Source organism: Lacerta agilis, chromosome 2 (assembly GCF_009819535.1).
Source record: "Lacerta agilis isolate rLacAgi1 chromosome 2, rLacAgi1.pri, whole genome shotgun sequence".
Taxonomy (NCBI): Eukaryota; Metazoa; Chordata; class Lepidosauria; order Squamata; family Lacertidae; genus Lacerta; species Lacerta agilis.
Window position 1 is genome coordinate 18,435,565 of NC_046313.1, and position 14,520 is coordinate 18,450,084.

Genomic DNA, 14,520 nt, shown 5'->3' on the forward strand with positions numbered 1-14,520 from the left:
GTGGGAAAAGGTCAGATAGTCAAAGCTGGGGGGAAATATGGGAGAATCATATGCTGAAAATGTTGTCTATAAGAATAAAAGAAAATTATTATAAATTAATTTGGAGATGGTGTTTAACACCAGTCAGAGTTAAATCAAATAAACAAGGAATATTCAGTGTTATGTTGGAGGGGATGCCAGGAAACAGGGAATTAGGTTCACATGTGGTGGGGGTGTAAATATGGCAGGAGGGCTGACTAAAAACAAAAGAACACCGCCAACATCCAAGCATGCAGCGTGGAAAGCAGTGTAGCGATGAGCGTTAAGCATCTCCCGCTCCACGAAAGTGAGGCTCGCACGAAGGCTGCTTCCATGTGTGGACATCCTTCAGCTGGGAATCCTAAGCAACTTGGAGGAAATATTGGATACTGCCACACCTCTGCTTTAAAGTGGGACAAAGCCTCCTAAGGCCAAGGGGGAACCTACCGTTGAGACCGTAAGGGGATGAGAAAGTATCCGAGCGCGCAGGATAAAGGAGTGCGTTGGAAGCTAGGATCCCATGCCTAAGCTCTGCCCCAAGTCTTGTGATCAATGGACTTGCTTGGAAGGAATGTAATGAAAAGGCATTGTTGATTCAAGAGCTCCCATCACTACAGTTATGAAATCTACTTTTAAGAGGTCAGTGGGATTGAAGAGAATGAATAATAACGCATCTTGCAGAAAAAGTAGGAAGGGTAAGAGATGCCAAGGACTTTGCTTTCCTTGGCCTTTTATAGAAGATTCTGTCTCCTGTGCAGCAAGGTTGGCTAATGGGGAGGGGGAAGGGAAGGGAGGCTGGAACTTGGGGGGCTTAACCCTCTTCTCATTCCATTTCACAAACACACACACCGCCCCCTAACAAGCAGGCGCTGCATGTTGAATCATAGTAGATTAGGACAAAACTAGCCGGAGAAGGGTTCCTTTGTTAAGGCATGAAAAGGACCTTTAGAGAAGGATTTAAAAACTAAAGAGGATGAGGAGGCCAGGCTGGGAGACGTATCAGGCACTGGGCCAAACCTACACTGAAGTACTCAAGTCTCTGTGAGGCTGCCTGTTTTTTGGATAAGGGGAGCCAGGATGCCATCTTTGCTTCTCCTCTCCAAGACGGGCCTGGGCAGTAGATGCAGCCAGGGCACACGCTGAGCTCCCTTTAGTGATTCATGCCAACACTCGCCATGCGTTTAAACCATTCGTTTTTATTCCGTTCTTTCTAGCTTCGTCACAGCGAGAGGTAAAAGCCGGTCTGCACAACCCCTTCTTCACCTTTCATTGTGTGTATGTGTGTTTCTCCCGAATCAATACTGTTTTGTTTTTAATTCCCCAGAGCCAGATACCACTACCACTCATTCAGCAGTGACACACACAGGCCAACATGCCTTTCAGTCGCTGGCTGGGGGCGGGGGCAAAGCCAGATCTCGCCCGCTGCTGCAGAAAGGCAGCCGATGACCATTTAATAAGGGCTGGCAGACAAGGGATTTGCCATTTCTTTACTTGCGCCCCCACGCTGCTGGCTGCGTGGAGTGAGGGAAGGGGGTCCAAGGAGGAAAGGTGTCCATTTCAGGAGGTGGATGGCTGCAGCTGCCCTTTGTAAACGTACTCTAGGGCCGTGGCAATGGTCCGCATGTCCATCTCAATGCTACGTGCCCAGTTTTCCACGTCGCCAATCTCCTGCCGGAGAGAAGAAGTCACGGTCAAAACACTCATCTCTTTGCGTCTTAAACTGCATGCACAATGTTTCTCCACCTGCCGTCAATCTTACTCCCAGACACCCAGTTAGGGCAGGGAGATTTCAGGTGAGTTCAAAGCACACTGTACAGTTTGTGTTCTCTGATTTGGCCTAACTTCTCTGCGATCCTCCTTTGGTTCCTTCCTCTTTATGCAGCCTTTTCCTTTCTCCAAATTCCTCACTTTTCCCATCAAGCTTAACGCATTTGCCCAAGTTTACCCTTGCCTCCTACACTACGGACAAAAAGACTGCGGTCTCACTGGGGTGGAGACTCATCTCTCTTGCTTATACTACCGTACTTGGTAAAATGCCATGTAAATTGACAGCACTGTATTAAGAATTACTCTTCACAAGCAACTTTCAATAATTTCAATTGCTTGGGACTTTATTTCGATAGATGAAACTGCTTACTAAGGTACGTGAGAAGAACTACATATACTAGCAGTCTCTGCCAGGAACAGGCATGACCAAACATGCTAATACTTCCAATTAATTTTCCGGAACGTTATACTCTTATCTTTGAGAACAATTCCACAAGACACTACAGCTATATATTGTGGGTTTTTAAACAACTATATATAGCAGCTTTAAACAAATTTCTCCATGCAACATTTAGGGTGGAAAACTGTATAGATATAAATTTCACACATACATACCATTTTGTGGGGCTAACATATTCTGATTATTTTTTCTCTCTTGCCAAGTTAATAACATGGGCAGCCCCATGCCCAGCAGGTGGAGCTCTCCAACTGATTATTGTCGGGAGGACCTACAACTGGTAGCAGCACAAATTGTGCTCCATGACTAAGTAAAAGTAAAAGTACCCCTGACCATTAGGTCCAGTCGCAGACGACTCTGGGGTTGCGGCCCTCATCTCGCTCTATAGGACGAGGGAGCCGGCGTTCGTCTGCAGACAGCTTCTGGGTCATGCGGCCAGCATGACAAAGCCGCTTCTGGCGAACCAGAGCAGCGCACGGAAATGCCGTTTACCTTCCCGCCGGAGCGGTACCTATTTATCTACTTGCACTTTGACATGCTTGGTGGGCAGGAGCTGGGACTGAACGATGGGAGCTCACCCCGTCGCGGGGATTTGAACAGCTGACCTTCTGATCAGCAAGCCCTAGGCTCAGTGGTTTAGACCACAGCGCCACCCGCGTCCCTGTGCTCCATGACAAGGAAATCCTATAATCAGGGAGTCTATATTGTTTTGGCACAAAAGCTGTGAATTAGAATATGCAGGCTCTTGGGTTTCCCCAACATGTCTCACCCTCCTCAATTCCAACCAGGTGTTTTCTCATTCTCTGCTTCCCCATCCATACTTTCATGTTCTCCCTCTCACGTATAGGCTTAATACACTGCGGCATCCCTCTCAGACAATCAGGAATAACTTCTGACAGCAAGAGGAATGGATTCCCTCAGAAAGTGGTGGACTCTCCTTCCTTGGAGGTTTTTAAGCAGAGGTTAGATGGCCACCTGTCATGGAGGCATTAGAATCATAGAATTGTCCAGTTGGAAGGGACCCTGAGGATCATCTAGTCAAAGCACCTGCAATGCAGGAATGTGCAGTTGTCCTATATGGGGATCGAACCTGCAGCCTTGGCATTATCAGCAGCACACACTAACCAACTGAGCTATTTATTTGAGATTCCTGCATTGCAGGGGATTGGACCAGATGACCCGCAGGGTCCCTTCCAACTCTGATTCTATGATCACCTACTGCCTCGGATGTCAGGGACAAACAGTGACTACTCAGCAAGCCGCAATACTCAAGGGCTAATTTGTTATTACTTCAATTGTTCTGGCACACACCAAAGCCTGGCCAAATCCATTCTCCTTTATTGCCCACGAGCCCATTTCTCTCCCTTGTTCTCTGTGCAAACCCAGCCATTCTTCCCCATCCCCAAACCTCACCTCCCATCACCCATCAAGTCCTGTTGTAACTGTTAGGCTAATCTTGAGGTTACTGTGCAAGATATGTGCCTCCCCCATAGAAGCAGCTATCCCACCGACCTTCAGAGCCTGATTGAAGTTTTCCACCATGCTGATCCACTGGCCGGTCTGTTTGGCAAACTGGGCAGCCTGGATCTGCAATGTCTTCACTTCGTGGTCGAGCTTCCTTTGGTTCACATAGGCCTGTGCCACCCTAGAGCGGGAGAGAGAGAGAGAGAGAGGCTCAGCTAGTAGGGGAGGGAAACGGAGGATCTTTCTCTTCGCCAATCCCTCCATCGCTGCGTTTTCTGCTCGGCTCTTCGCCATTCCAAGTGGCTTCCCAGCTCGGAGCGAGCTAACCCCAGGGGCAGAGGCAGGCGCTGGGAGTCTGCAGCTGGGTAAGTTCCCAAGCTGTAGAGGATTTAACGGCTCAGCAACATCTGGCAATCATTATGCAGCACCGGGAACATCTGGAACCAATCATGGCCGAGGCATGAAGGGCTGGGCAATGATAAGGCGTGTGAGTGATTTTCCTCACCAAGGGAGAAGAAGAAATCACCCAAACAAGGATGGGTAACAGGGAAGGGCAGGTCACTTACCCACACAAAACAGTACAGGTGTGGCCAGAGTGGGGGGACTGCAGGCAGCCATGGTAGTTTCATGTTATGTTGCTGCGCTGCTGTTATAGGAAGAGATATCTCAAGAGATATCTCCATGCTTCCAGAACACTTTCAGAAAACAATACAGATTTTCCCGCCTGAGGAATGGTTCTATGCAACTTGTACGTTTGACATCCAAACTTTTTTTTTTTAATTACTGGCTCATGAGGCACTACCTGAACTATTTGGTATGCTCTAATAGCCATATGAAGGGACCCAGGTGGCGCTGTGGAGGGACCCAGGTAGCGCTGTGGGTTAAACCACAGAGTCTAGGGCTTGCTGATTAGAAGGTTGGCGGTTCGAATCCCTGCCACGGAGTGAGCTCCCGTTGCTCGGTCCCAGCTCCTGCCCACCTAGCAGTTCGAAAGCATGTCAAAGTGCAAGTAGATAAATAGGGACCGCTCCAGCGGGAAGGTAAACGGCGTTTCCGTGCGCTGCTCTTGTTCGCCAGAAGTGGCTTTGTCATGCTGGCCACATGACCCGGAAGCTGTCTGCGGACAAACGCTGGCTCCCTCGGCCTATAGAGTGAGATGAGCGCCGCAACCCCAGAGTCGGACACGACTGGACCTGATGGTCAGGGGTCCCTTTACCTTTACCTTTAATAGCCATATGTGGGGTGGGGAAATGGATGGACGAGTAATACATCTAGTTATAAACAGAACACTGGAGTGCCAACACCCCTCATCCTGCCCCGTTTCAGTTCCAAGCCAAGAGAAACTGATTTCTTGCCACAAGTGGGCAGAAAACCCAGGCCTCTGTTGGAGTAGAAGAAGTCGTTTTTGCCATAAGCGACTGGCAAGGGATCGGGAAGTCGCAAATGCAGCCCTCTATTTGGTTTTATCAATCTCAATTTGATTTTGTGCTCTCCATAATTCATGCACGGGGTGCACTGTGGTTAACAGCAGGAAGAAACGGGAGGACCTTGCTCCACAGGACCAGCAAGATGCAAGTCGCTGTGTCCAGCCAGCACCTGTCTTGAAAATGAATGTCTCTTGCTTGGTAAGAGGCAAAAGAAAGTGGAGTACCATGTCATTGTGGAAAGGCAGACAAATAAGCCCACCTTTGGGGAGCTGGAAGAGCTGTTGGAGCTCTCTTCTGCCATATAAATATCACCCTTGGAACGGAAACTGGGAGGCCAAGTTTGCCTGTTCTGATCACATACTGTTTTATGACAACTTTAATGAGGTAACTTGAGATATCCAAGTGAAGCAGATGAAACGGTTTTATATCCTGACTAGCTTAATAAGTAAACTACGTAAGAGACTGAAGAACTCTTGCTATAAAGGCGAAGGCAGCTTGAAAGAATAGGAGAAACGCTCACGGAAACTTTTGGCTGCTAGTTTTGACACATCCACCGGTGTGCTGTCTACGATGCCAGGTGTTATTACTGTCTTTCCCAGGGGAGAGGAGAAGGAAGCACTTCGCCAGCCCTATGGTCAATGGCTGTCAGGTGCTTGGGAATCCCATGCGAGGGATTTTGACAGATGGGCAGGATAACCCGGCTGTCAATCATGTGACCGTCAATAATAATGTCATGTGACTGACAGCTGGGCAGCCCCGCCCAACTGTCAAGTTTGGACCCCTGAGACTGATCCTAATAAGGATCTGGCCTATGGAACCAAAAACGTCCCCCACACCTGCCTTAGTTGGATGGAACAGGTTCCTGAATGATGCATTATTTGTTCATGTAGTAGAAAAAAACCCACCTAAATTGGCTTATATGAATTATATATATATCCCTATTAATGCATTTACTGTTTGGTAGGAATTTCACCTATGCCATTCTCTGAGTAAGTCTTTAACATCCCTTCATGAAATGTTGTTCTCATTTATTCCTGCCTAATGAAGTGGGTTAATTAAGTTCCATTAGTTTTTAATGAATTATTTATTGCGTTCTGATCCAGTCCCTTCTTTAATCAAATAGGCATTTATTTGAGATTCTGCTGCTTAATCTGAGGTATTCTTTTGAGAAGACTTCCCTAGCCTTCAATGAACTATTGTAATCCACCAAATTCCTGTCTTTAATGAACTAGGCAATTAATGAAGTCTTTTAATAGTCCTTGTTAAATAATTTATAAATGTTCCTTCAGTGAACTAATTCTTTTTGTATTTTGTAAGGGGATATATTTTCTGGGAGGAAACCTCTGAATTGAGTTAATATATTTTCTTTTCTTACCCGACTGTATATATTTGGTTGAATTGTCACAATGGCACATACCGTATATACCCGAGTATAAGCCGACCCGAATATAAACCGAGGCACCTAATTTTCCTACAAAAACCTGGGAAAGCTTATTGACTCGAGTATAAGCCGGTTCACCTTTGCCGCTGTGGAGGAGGAGGAGGAATGAGCAGCCTGAAAGCAGCCCTTTGGGCTGCTCCTTCCTCTTCCTCCTTTGCCAAGTTTGCATTTATGCGAGCAGTTCAGGAATGGAACAAGCTGCCTGGGGAGAGTAAAGAACCGCCGTTCTTGTACACTTCTTAAGGAATGGTTGACTGGGGAGAGCGGGTGGCGGCACGAGCGGAGAGAAAGGGCTTCTTTCTCGCCGCCCCCACTGCCCGCCTCACTCGAGTATAAGCCGAGGGCAGCTTTTTCAGCACAAAAAATGCGCTGAAAAACTAGGCTTATACTCAAGTATATACAGTATACAGTATTTGGCAAAAGATCTGGGTTAAATCTGGCATATGGGACAGCAATGATTCTTGTGCAAGTAGTGAATCCGTCGAAAATAGGGACCAACGTTTGTTGGTATTGTCCTAGTGAGAGGTTTGTCACCAAACATTTCATTGAACGCATTTTCAACTGACAAATGTGAACAGTCTAACTCACCTAGTCAAACACGTTTACAAAAGTCTCCTGTTATTCAACAAGATTTGCATCTTCTTACTAAGCTCTATAGTGAGGAAATATATTGTGCGTGTAATAAAGTGTGTTAATTATATTAAATACTTTTGGGAGAATTTAAGGAAGTGTTTGAAGATTGCAAGATTAGATTGTAAGCTTGTGAGCAGGGGCTGGCTTGTTTTAATTGCTTGTTTGTAAGCCGCTCTGGGAGCCTTTTTGGCTGAAGAGAGGGGTACAAATGCTCTAAATAAACATGGTAAGGAAAGCTTGGAACGCAGGTGGCGCTGTGGGTTAAACCACAGAGCCTAGGGCTTGCTGATTAAAAGGTTGGCAGTTCAAATCCCTGCAACGGGGTGAGCTCCCGTTGTCTGGTCCCTGCTCCTGCCAACCTAGCAGTTCGAAAGCACATCAAAGTGCAAGTAGATAAATTGGTACCGCTCCAGCGGGAAGGTAAACGGCGTTTCCGTGTGCTGCTCTGGTTCTCCAGAAGTGGCTTAGTCATGCTGGTCACATGACCCGGAAGCTGCTGATAGAAGATCACACAGGTCAGCACAAGGCGGCCAGTCTAGGATGGTTGGAGGTCCCCCCTCTCCTTTCCAATGCAGATACATTAATCATATTTGAGAATCAGTTATGAGTTTTTTCTCGCTTGATATCCCTTTTGCAATAAAATTTCCACAGAGATGGGGATTATAATATTTTTTAGATGGAAGAAAATTAAGTCATTACATGAAAAGCTGGAGTGACAGTTAAGAAGCCTTGACCCACCAAAAATTAAGGATATAATGTATTATAAATGAAGGACTAGTTGATACAGGTTTAGTATTGTGGGATGTTTTTTCAAGAGGGCCATTTTAGTATTTCAGCAGCTAGAAATGACAAGAGGAGGGAGCAGCTTGCTGTTTTCATCACAGTATTGGAAACCAGGCAGAAATCTGGTCATACGATGGAGAATGAACTCTAGCTTGGAAAAGCTGGATTCATGTACACATAAAGGGCAGAGAAATCCTTTGCCTCCTTAAAGCAAGAGAGGTTTTTAAAAAGGTACCAAGGAAGGCGTGTTTTTAGCATGGCAACTGACAAAAGAACAGCAGAAATGCACCATTCCATCTTTAATAAGCGCGGAGCATGGAGAACTACATTTCTTCAAACTACAATTTACTGTATAAACACAATGTAGCCGAGTATGGAAAATATGGAAAATATTTTTGTATCAATGGAAATTTCCTAGATTGAATTTCGAAGAAAGGATTACTCAAGCAATTACAGCTCAGGAGGTTATGTACGGATGTCGTGAGGCTGGGCGCCTTTAATTCTGCATTCTATCAAGCCCACATACAAATAGCAGCCCCTATTAAGGCCAAGTTTTCAAAATTACTGTATAATGAAGGGACTCCTCAAAGCTGAAAAGCAAGCAAAGGTTGCCAATAGAAAGGAAGGGGGAGTACGTTAACTGCAATTTTTTTATCATCTTAGCCCATCAAAAACCTTGGTGGTGAAATGTCCCATCACCATCATCTCTAGAGTGACCACAGGTGGTTCTCTGTGAGAGGGAAAAGATCAGGGAACCATAACAAATGGTCTTGTCCGCATACATTTTGCAAGGTGACAGTGAAAATGGCAGCATTGGGTTTTCACCTCACATTGCCTTCTAGCATCTGAACTGTGACTCAGGAAGCTTGATTGGCCAAAGCAGAGGTTTTGTTTCCCGCCCATCGCACCAGCCCTGGAAGTTATGCAGCTGGAATTCAAGGCAGCTAAATACAGCAAGTGTTTGGGAACAGCGAAGTAATCCCTGCTTTAAAATAGCAGGCAAGAAGCAGGAAGGTGAACAGGAGGGACGCCTGAAAGCTTACTTCAGATTTGTTTAACACGTACGTTACCACTTTTTAATAGACCTTCTTTTCTGTGTTCCCTTCCAATCTACACTGTGTGGCAATATCCTTGGGAAAGAGCAAAGCAAGGGTAGCCATGTGGTCTCTCCCATCCTAAACAATCAATACAGACTTAGCAATGCTGCCAAAAGCCCCCAGGGAAGTGTGGGCCAGAAGAATGAAGCAGCAGAGACTTCTCATCAGCTAACCACAGAGCTGGATGGCGCCAATAACAGAGACTGGAACCACTTGTCAAGGCGATAACAGGTCATGCTATAAAAATGCAGCAACTTCCACTTTTCATGGCAGCGAGAGGAAGGTCTGCAGCTTGGATAAGGCTTAGGGTTAGCAGCCCTTCTGTCCACTGTTTATGAATATTGTTTAATAGGGGAAAACAACTTTAGAATGCAACATGGACCACAAAGAATTAAGAAAGATTGCCCTTCTAATTAGCATGTTATACTTTGCTGACGTAAAAAGCTCTTGCCTTAGGGTGTTTTTCAGTCATTATTCCTGGCAATTTATTCCTTCCGCATTGTGGATCTTAAGTCACTCTTCCAAAACCTTTGCAGTCAACACCGCAGGCTAGAAACTTAAGTTTGTAAAGCTAATATTCTCCCAATCGTATCAAACTTTCTCAGGCTAAGGCAAGTTGCTTTGCTGAGCAATATGGAGGTCTTGGCTAAGGCAAAAATTAAAGGAACTGGAAAGCTACTTCAGCAGACACAGGAACTCTCTAGCCCGGTCTTCAATAAGCAACTTAAAGAAGTGTACCAAGGTGATGTTGGGATCATTATGAAAGGAAAAAAAAATAAAACTGCCAATATCGTAATGCCATTATACAATTTTATGACGCAACCACATTTGGAATGTTGTGTACAGATCTGGCTGCTGTACTCAAAAAGGATATTACAGAACTGGAAAAAGCACAGCAAATAGCAACCAAAGGGACCTGGGGACTGCAGCAACTTCCCTACAAGGGAAGGATAAAATGTTTGGGTTCTCTTAGTTTAGAAGTGGGTGACCATGGAGGGATGTGAGAGTTTTATGCAATTATTCATGCTATGGAGAGCAAACAGAGGTTTTCTTCCTGCCTTGTAATACTAGAACCAGGAGTCATCTGATGAAGTTGAGTGATAGGGAGTTTCAGGACAGATCAAAGGGAGTAGTTCTTCACATGACGGCTAGCTAAACTATGAAATTCACTGCCACAAGACATGTCCTGCCAGCATAAAAAAAGTCTTCAAGAGATGCCTGAAAGTAGAAAAGCGAGGATGCTAGCCGAATCTGGGCTGGAGCAATATGGGGCTGGCAACATGAAATACCCAACTCCTAGGGCAGGCTAGTTAGGTGTTCAACATGGGGGGAAACTAATAACCTATGGATGGGGCCTTGGTTGCTCTTTTTTGAAAGATATGAATTCAATAGAAAGTGTGCCATCATCTGCGATTGAGCTGGGCTCAGGAGATCCTTAAGGTATCCTGGATACACATTTTCAGGGTTTTGCATATAAACACAAGAACCTTGAACATGACCAGGTAGGATACGAACAGCCAGTGCAGATGTTTTAGCAACGGTATCACAAGCCATGAGCCGTTTATCGCTGTCCACAGTCCAGCTGGTGCATTCTGCACCAGCTGAAACTTCTACTGAGTCATGACTGCCCCCCACTACTATGCAGGTTCTCGGTGACATTTCCTTGTTAGGGAGCAATTTAGCAGCCTAAAGGTGGAAAACAGCTCACACGCCGAAATGGGTAACATCCACGTATGTAGTACTATTAACCAAAGATTTGTATGGAGCCATCATTACTCAGTACTGCTTACCCAACGTTCAAGTGGTCAACCAGGGCTTCTGTTAAGCAAGTGGCTGCAGCGATGGCCTCTCGCCTCCGCCGTTCTAGAGAGAGGGGAAGCAGAGGCCTCTTTAGTGTCATCTCAAAATGTCTATATGTTTTGTGGGAGGGGAACAAATCGAAGACGCATCAATGCTAGAACTCTTTGTTTGCTTTGTGCAACTTGTCCTCATAATGCAGGAGCTGCTGTCTTTTCTTCCAAGTTTGGTATTTTCATCTCCACTCCCCTAAGCAAACACTGAGGGCTTTTCCACACTTCCACTGTGCCCACCCCCCCCAACTCGCTATTTAGCACTCAATTGGAGCAAATCATTTGTTCAGATTTGAAGCTTAAGAGCAGATATTCCCTGGGAAAGGAGTGTGGCAAGCGGCAAACCACTCTGGCCCGTGCTTTCTAAGCAGAGGACTCGTGGGAGTGTGGACGAGCCTTAAATGTGTGCACGAAGTTATACTTGTGCATCCATATCCTTCCTACTAATTTGACAGTGTGCTGGAAGGGGGACACTGAGGCAGACTAATCAGAAGTAGCCTTTTTAAAAAAAGAGTCTGGCAGTGCTCTTCAACCTCAGTTGTTGGACTAGTTGTTGTTGGACTACAACACCCATCATCCCTGAGCATTAGCTAAGCTGCCAGTGGGTGATGGAAGTTGTGGTCCAACAGCAACAAGCCACCCAACAGATAAAGTGGCAGGGCACCAACGCAAACAGATGCCAAAGTGGAGAAACACTTTTTGGGCTTTGATAGTCCAAAACACTTCCCTCAGCATCCAGGAAGCCATATGTTCCCCACCAAACCTTGCTCCACAACTCCCCATTTCCTGGCTTTCATGGTTGCTGCGCTCAACGCGACCCTTGATTTCTACAAGTAAACGGCGGGAGCCCAAAACCCTCCAAGTGTCCCTATTTTCAAGGACGAGTCCTGGTTTCTGGTTTGATCCCAGAAAGTCCCACTTTCCCTCAGGACGTCCCTACTTTCAGCAGGGAAATGTTGGGAGAGTATGGAGTTATCTGAACCCTGAGCCATTTGAAGGCAGCCCTGTATGGGGAAATATTTTTAATAATTTATTATATATAATAATTTATTATTTGTACCCCGCCCATCTGGATGAGTTTCCCCAGCCCCATTGTGTTTTAATATATGCTGGAAGCTGCCCAGAATGGATGGGGCAACCCAGTCAGATGGGTGGGGCATAAATAGTAAATAATAATAATAATAATAATAATCAAACGTCCCTATTACATCGGAGAAATGTTGGAGGGTATGGAGTTATCTGAAGCCTGAGCCATTTGAAGGGGAAGTTTAATATTTTATTATGTTATAATATATGTTGGAAGCCGCCCAGAGTGGCTGGGGGAACCCAGTCAGATGGGGGGGTTCAATAGTAAATAATAATAACAATAACAACAATAAAGGTAAAGGTAGGGACTTTCTATATTATTATTATTATTATTATTAATTGCATTTGCGGTTGGCGCAATAATAATAATAATATAGACAGTCCCTATTACATCGGATTGGGGGGATGGGAACCCTGAGGGCCCGAAACGTCGTAGGTAAAGTGCGTAACATTCCCATTCACAGCTGAGCTCAAACGTACACAAGAGAGTAAAGCAGAGGCGCCGGAAACTCCCGTTTGTTCGGCTCCTGACGGCAGGCAGGTACGCACTCCTCCTCCCCTCCCATTTTCTTCCAAATGACAGCCCTCTGGACCAATAACGACAACCCACAGCTGCCGCAAGGGCGTTTTCATTGGCAGGGGGCGGTTGCCAAGGCGACGCTCGGAGCAAGGCCCGCGCGCCCGGGGCCCAGCGGTGTTTTGGTTTTGCGTCCGAAGCAGCCGAGCTGCTACGCGAGCCCGGAGGCTTCGGAAGGGGCGCTAGGCCGCGCTCACCTTGCAGCTCTTTCCTCTCGCTCTGCTTCGCCTGGTGCTCCCTCAGCAAGCGGGAGAGCATGGCTGCGAAGAAGCGACACGGGGAGAGAGTCCTCTTCGCTCCTCTTCCTCGTCATATGACTCCCGCTGTCGTCACATGACTCGCCAAGCTTTCTCTCTTTCTCTCCCCTCCCCTCTTCTCGTCATTGGAGGAGCAAGATGTCGAAAATAGGTATAAATATTGAATAACCCTGCGAGATATAGTTACCATCTCCCTCCCGCCATCTCGCCACGCCCTTTGAAGTTTTGCGTTTTTTAATATAGGCAGAGGTATAATAGATGCAGCTGAAATTGGAAAAGGGGGACCGTGGGGACGGGTGAAAATTGTGTACACTTGAAAACGTTGGCAGCATTATAAGATAAATTCAACAGTGTAAACAAGTTTTGTTGTTGGATGCAATAATGGAATACTGAATGGTTTGGTTTAGGTAAAATATACAGGGATTTTTGATACGCAAAATGAACCGTGGACAGAGAAGGGAAGCCGTTGACATTTTAAGGTGGTTCAAATGAATATTCTAAAGTGTAAAACAGATTTTAAAAAAAATTATATACAGTACAGTATATATAAAAAAGGAAAAGCGGGTGGGGTGGGTGAGGTGCTTCACCAGTCAAATTTCTGCCTGTCATGCAGCTCTGGTAAGTTGGTCAAGTTACTCTGAAAACAACACTGAATATCTCCTTGGCTGTATCCTATTTTATCATAGGAACGCAGGGAGATATATGTTGTAATGGGTGGGATATATATTAAAATTATTATCATCATCATCATCATCATCATCATCACCATCATACTGAATCAGACCATTGAGGCCATCTAGTTTACTACAATGGTACCTTGGTTCTCGAATGGCTTAGTTGTCGAACAAATTGGCTCCCAAATACCGAAAACTCGGAACTAAGTGTTCCGGTTTTCAAACGCTTTTTGGAAGCTGAGCATCCAACACAGCTTCTGCTTGAGTGCAGGAAACTCCTGCAACCAATCAGAAGCCGTGCCTTTGTTTTCAAACAGTTTCTGGAGTCGAACGGTACCACTGTATTGTCTACACTGGCTGATGATAGCACTTTGGGATTTCAGGCAGGGGGCCTGTCCCAGCCCTGCCCTGCTGTTCTACAACTCGCTTAGCCACTGCCCTTCTGTCATGGATGCTTTAGCTGAGATCTCCGCATTGCAGGAGGTTGGACTAGATGGCCCCTGGGATCCCTTCCCGCTTTACGATTCTATGATAATCCACCATTACACCACAGAGCTGGTGCTCTAGCATTCTTATTCCTTCTGGACTCCCTGCCTGCATAAAAAAACATCCTGAGGACTATTTCAGCAAAGTAAACTGCAGGGTGCAACTTTAACATAGGGCTGTGTGATTCATTTATGCATCCCATGGTTACCTTGTCGCAAGAATCTCCACATGTTTCTACATGTATTTTCCATATTCCCCTTCCTACTGGAGGATTACTGCATATTTTCATGCACACAAATGAGATGCTTTTTGCTCACAACAATTCATATATGCTTATTTTTATAACATAAGTAGGTTTTCCTGTGTCCGCAGTTTGATTCTTTTGAATACGGGTCTCCAGTTTTCGCTAATGTAAGATGCCTCTTGATTCCTTGGTCGGTAAGATATTTGACTTATGTTAAGCAGTGTGAAAGCAAATTACAAGAATGGCACACTGGAATAGT

At 45.7% G+C, this 14,520-nt stretch overlaps 2 protein-coding genes across 2 annotated transcripts in view; one reads left to right on the forward strand and one right to left on the reverse strand.

Moving 5' to 3' along the window:
• Positions 1–1,194: 1,194 nt before the first annotated feature.
• BLOC1S1 (biogenesis of lysosomal organelles complex 1 subunit 1) lies at positions 1,195–12,952 on the reverse strand. The gene is made up of 4 exons (XM_033138784.1): positions 12,798–12,952; positions 10,878–10,950; positions 3,755–3,887; positions 1,195–1,686 (listed from the first exon to the last, which is right to left on the reverse strand). Exons 1-4 carry the CDS (start codon positions 12,856–12,858, stop codon positions 1,576–1,578), a joined length of 378 nt encoding a protein of 125 aa, XP_032994675.1. The 5' UTR covers positions 12,859–12,952; the 3' UTR covers positions 1,195–1,575.
• Positions 5,303–14,520, forward strand: part of ITGA7 (integrin subunit alpha 7) — a 75,387-nt gene continuing 66,169 nt past the window's right edge. Inside the window, exon 1 of the mRNA XM_033138779.1 lies at positions 5,303–5,331. Coding sequence (XP_032994670.1) covers positions 5,318–5,331 — 14 coding nt within the window. The 5' untranslated portion in view covers positions 5,303–5,317. The remainder of the gene's footprint in view (positions 5,332–14,520) is intronic.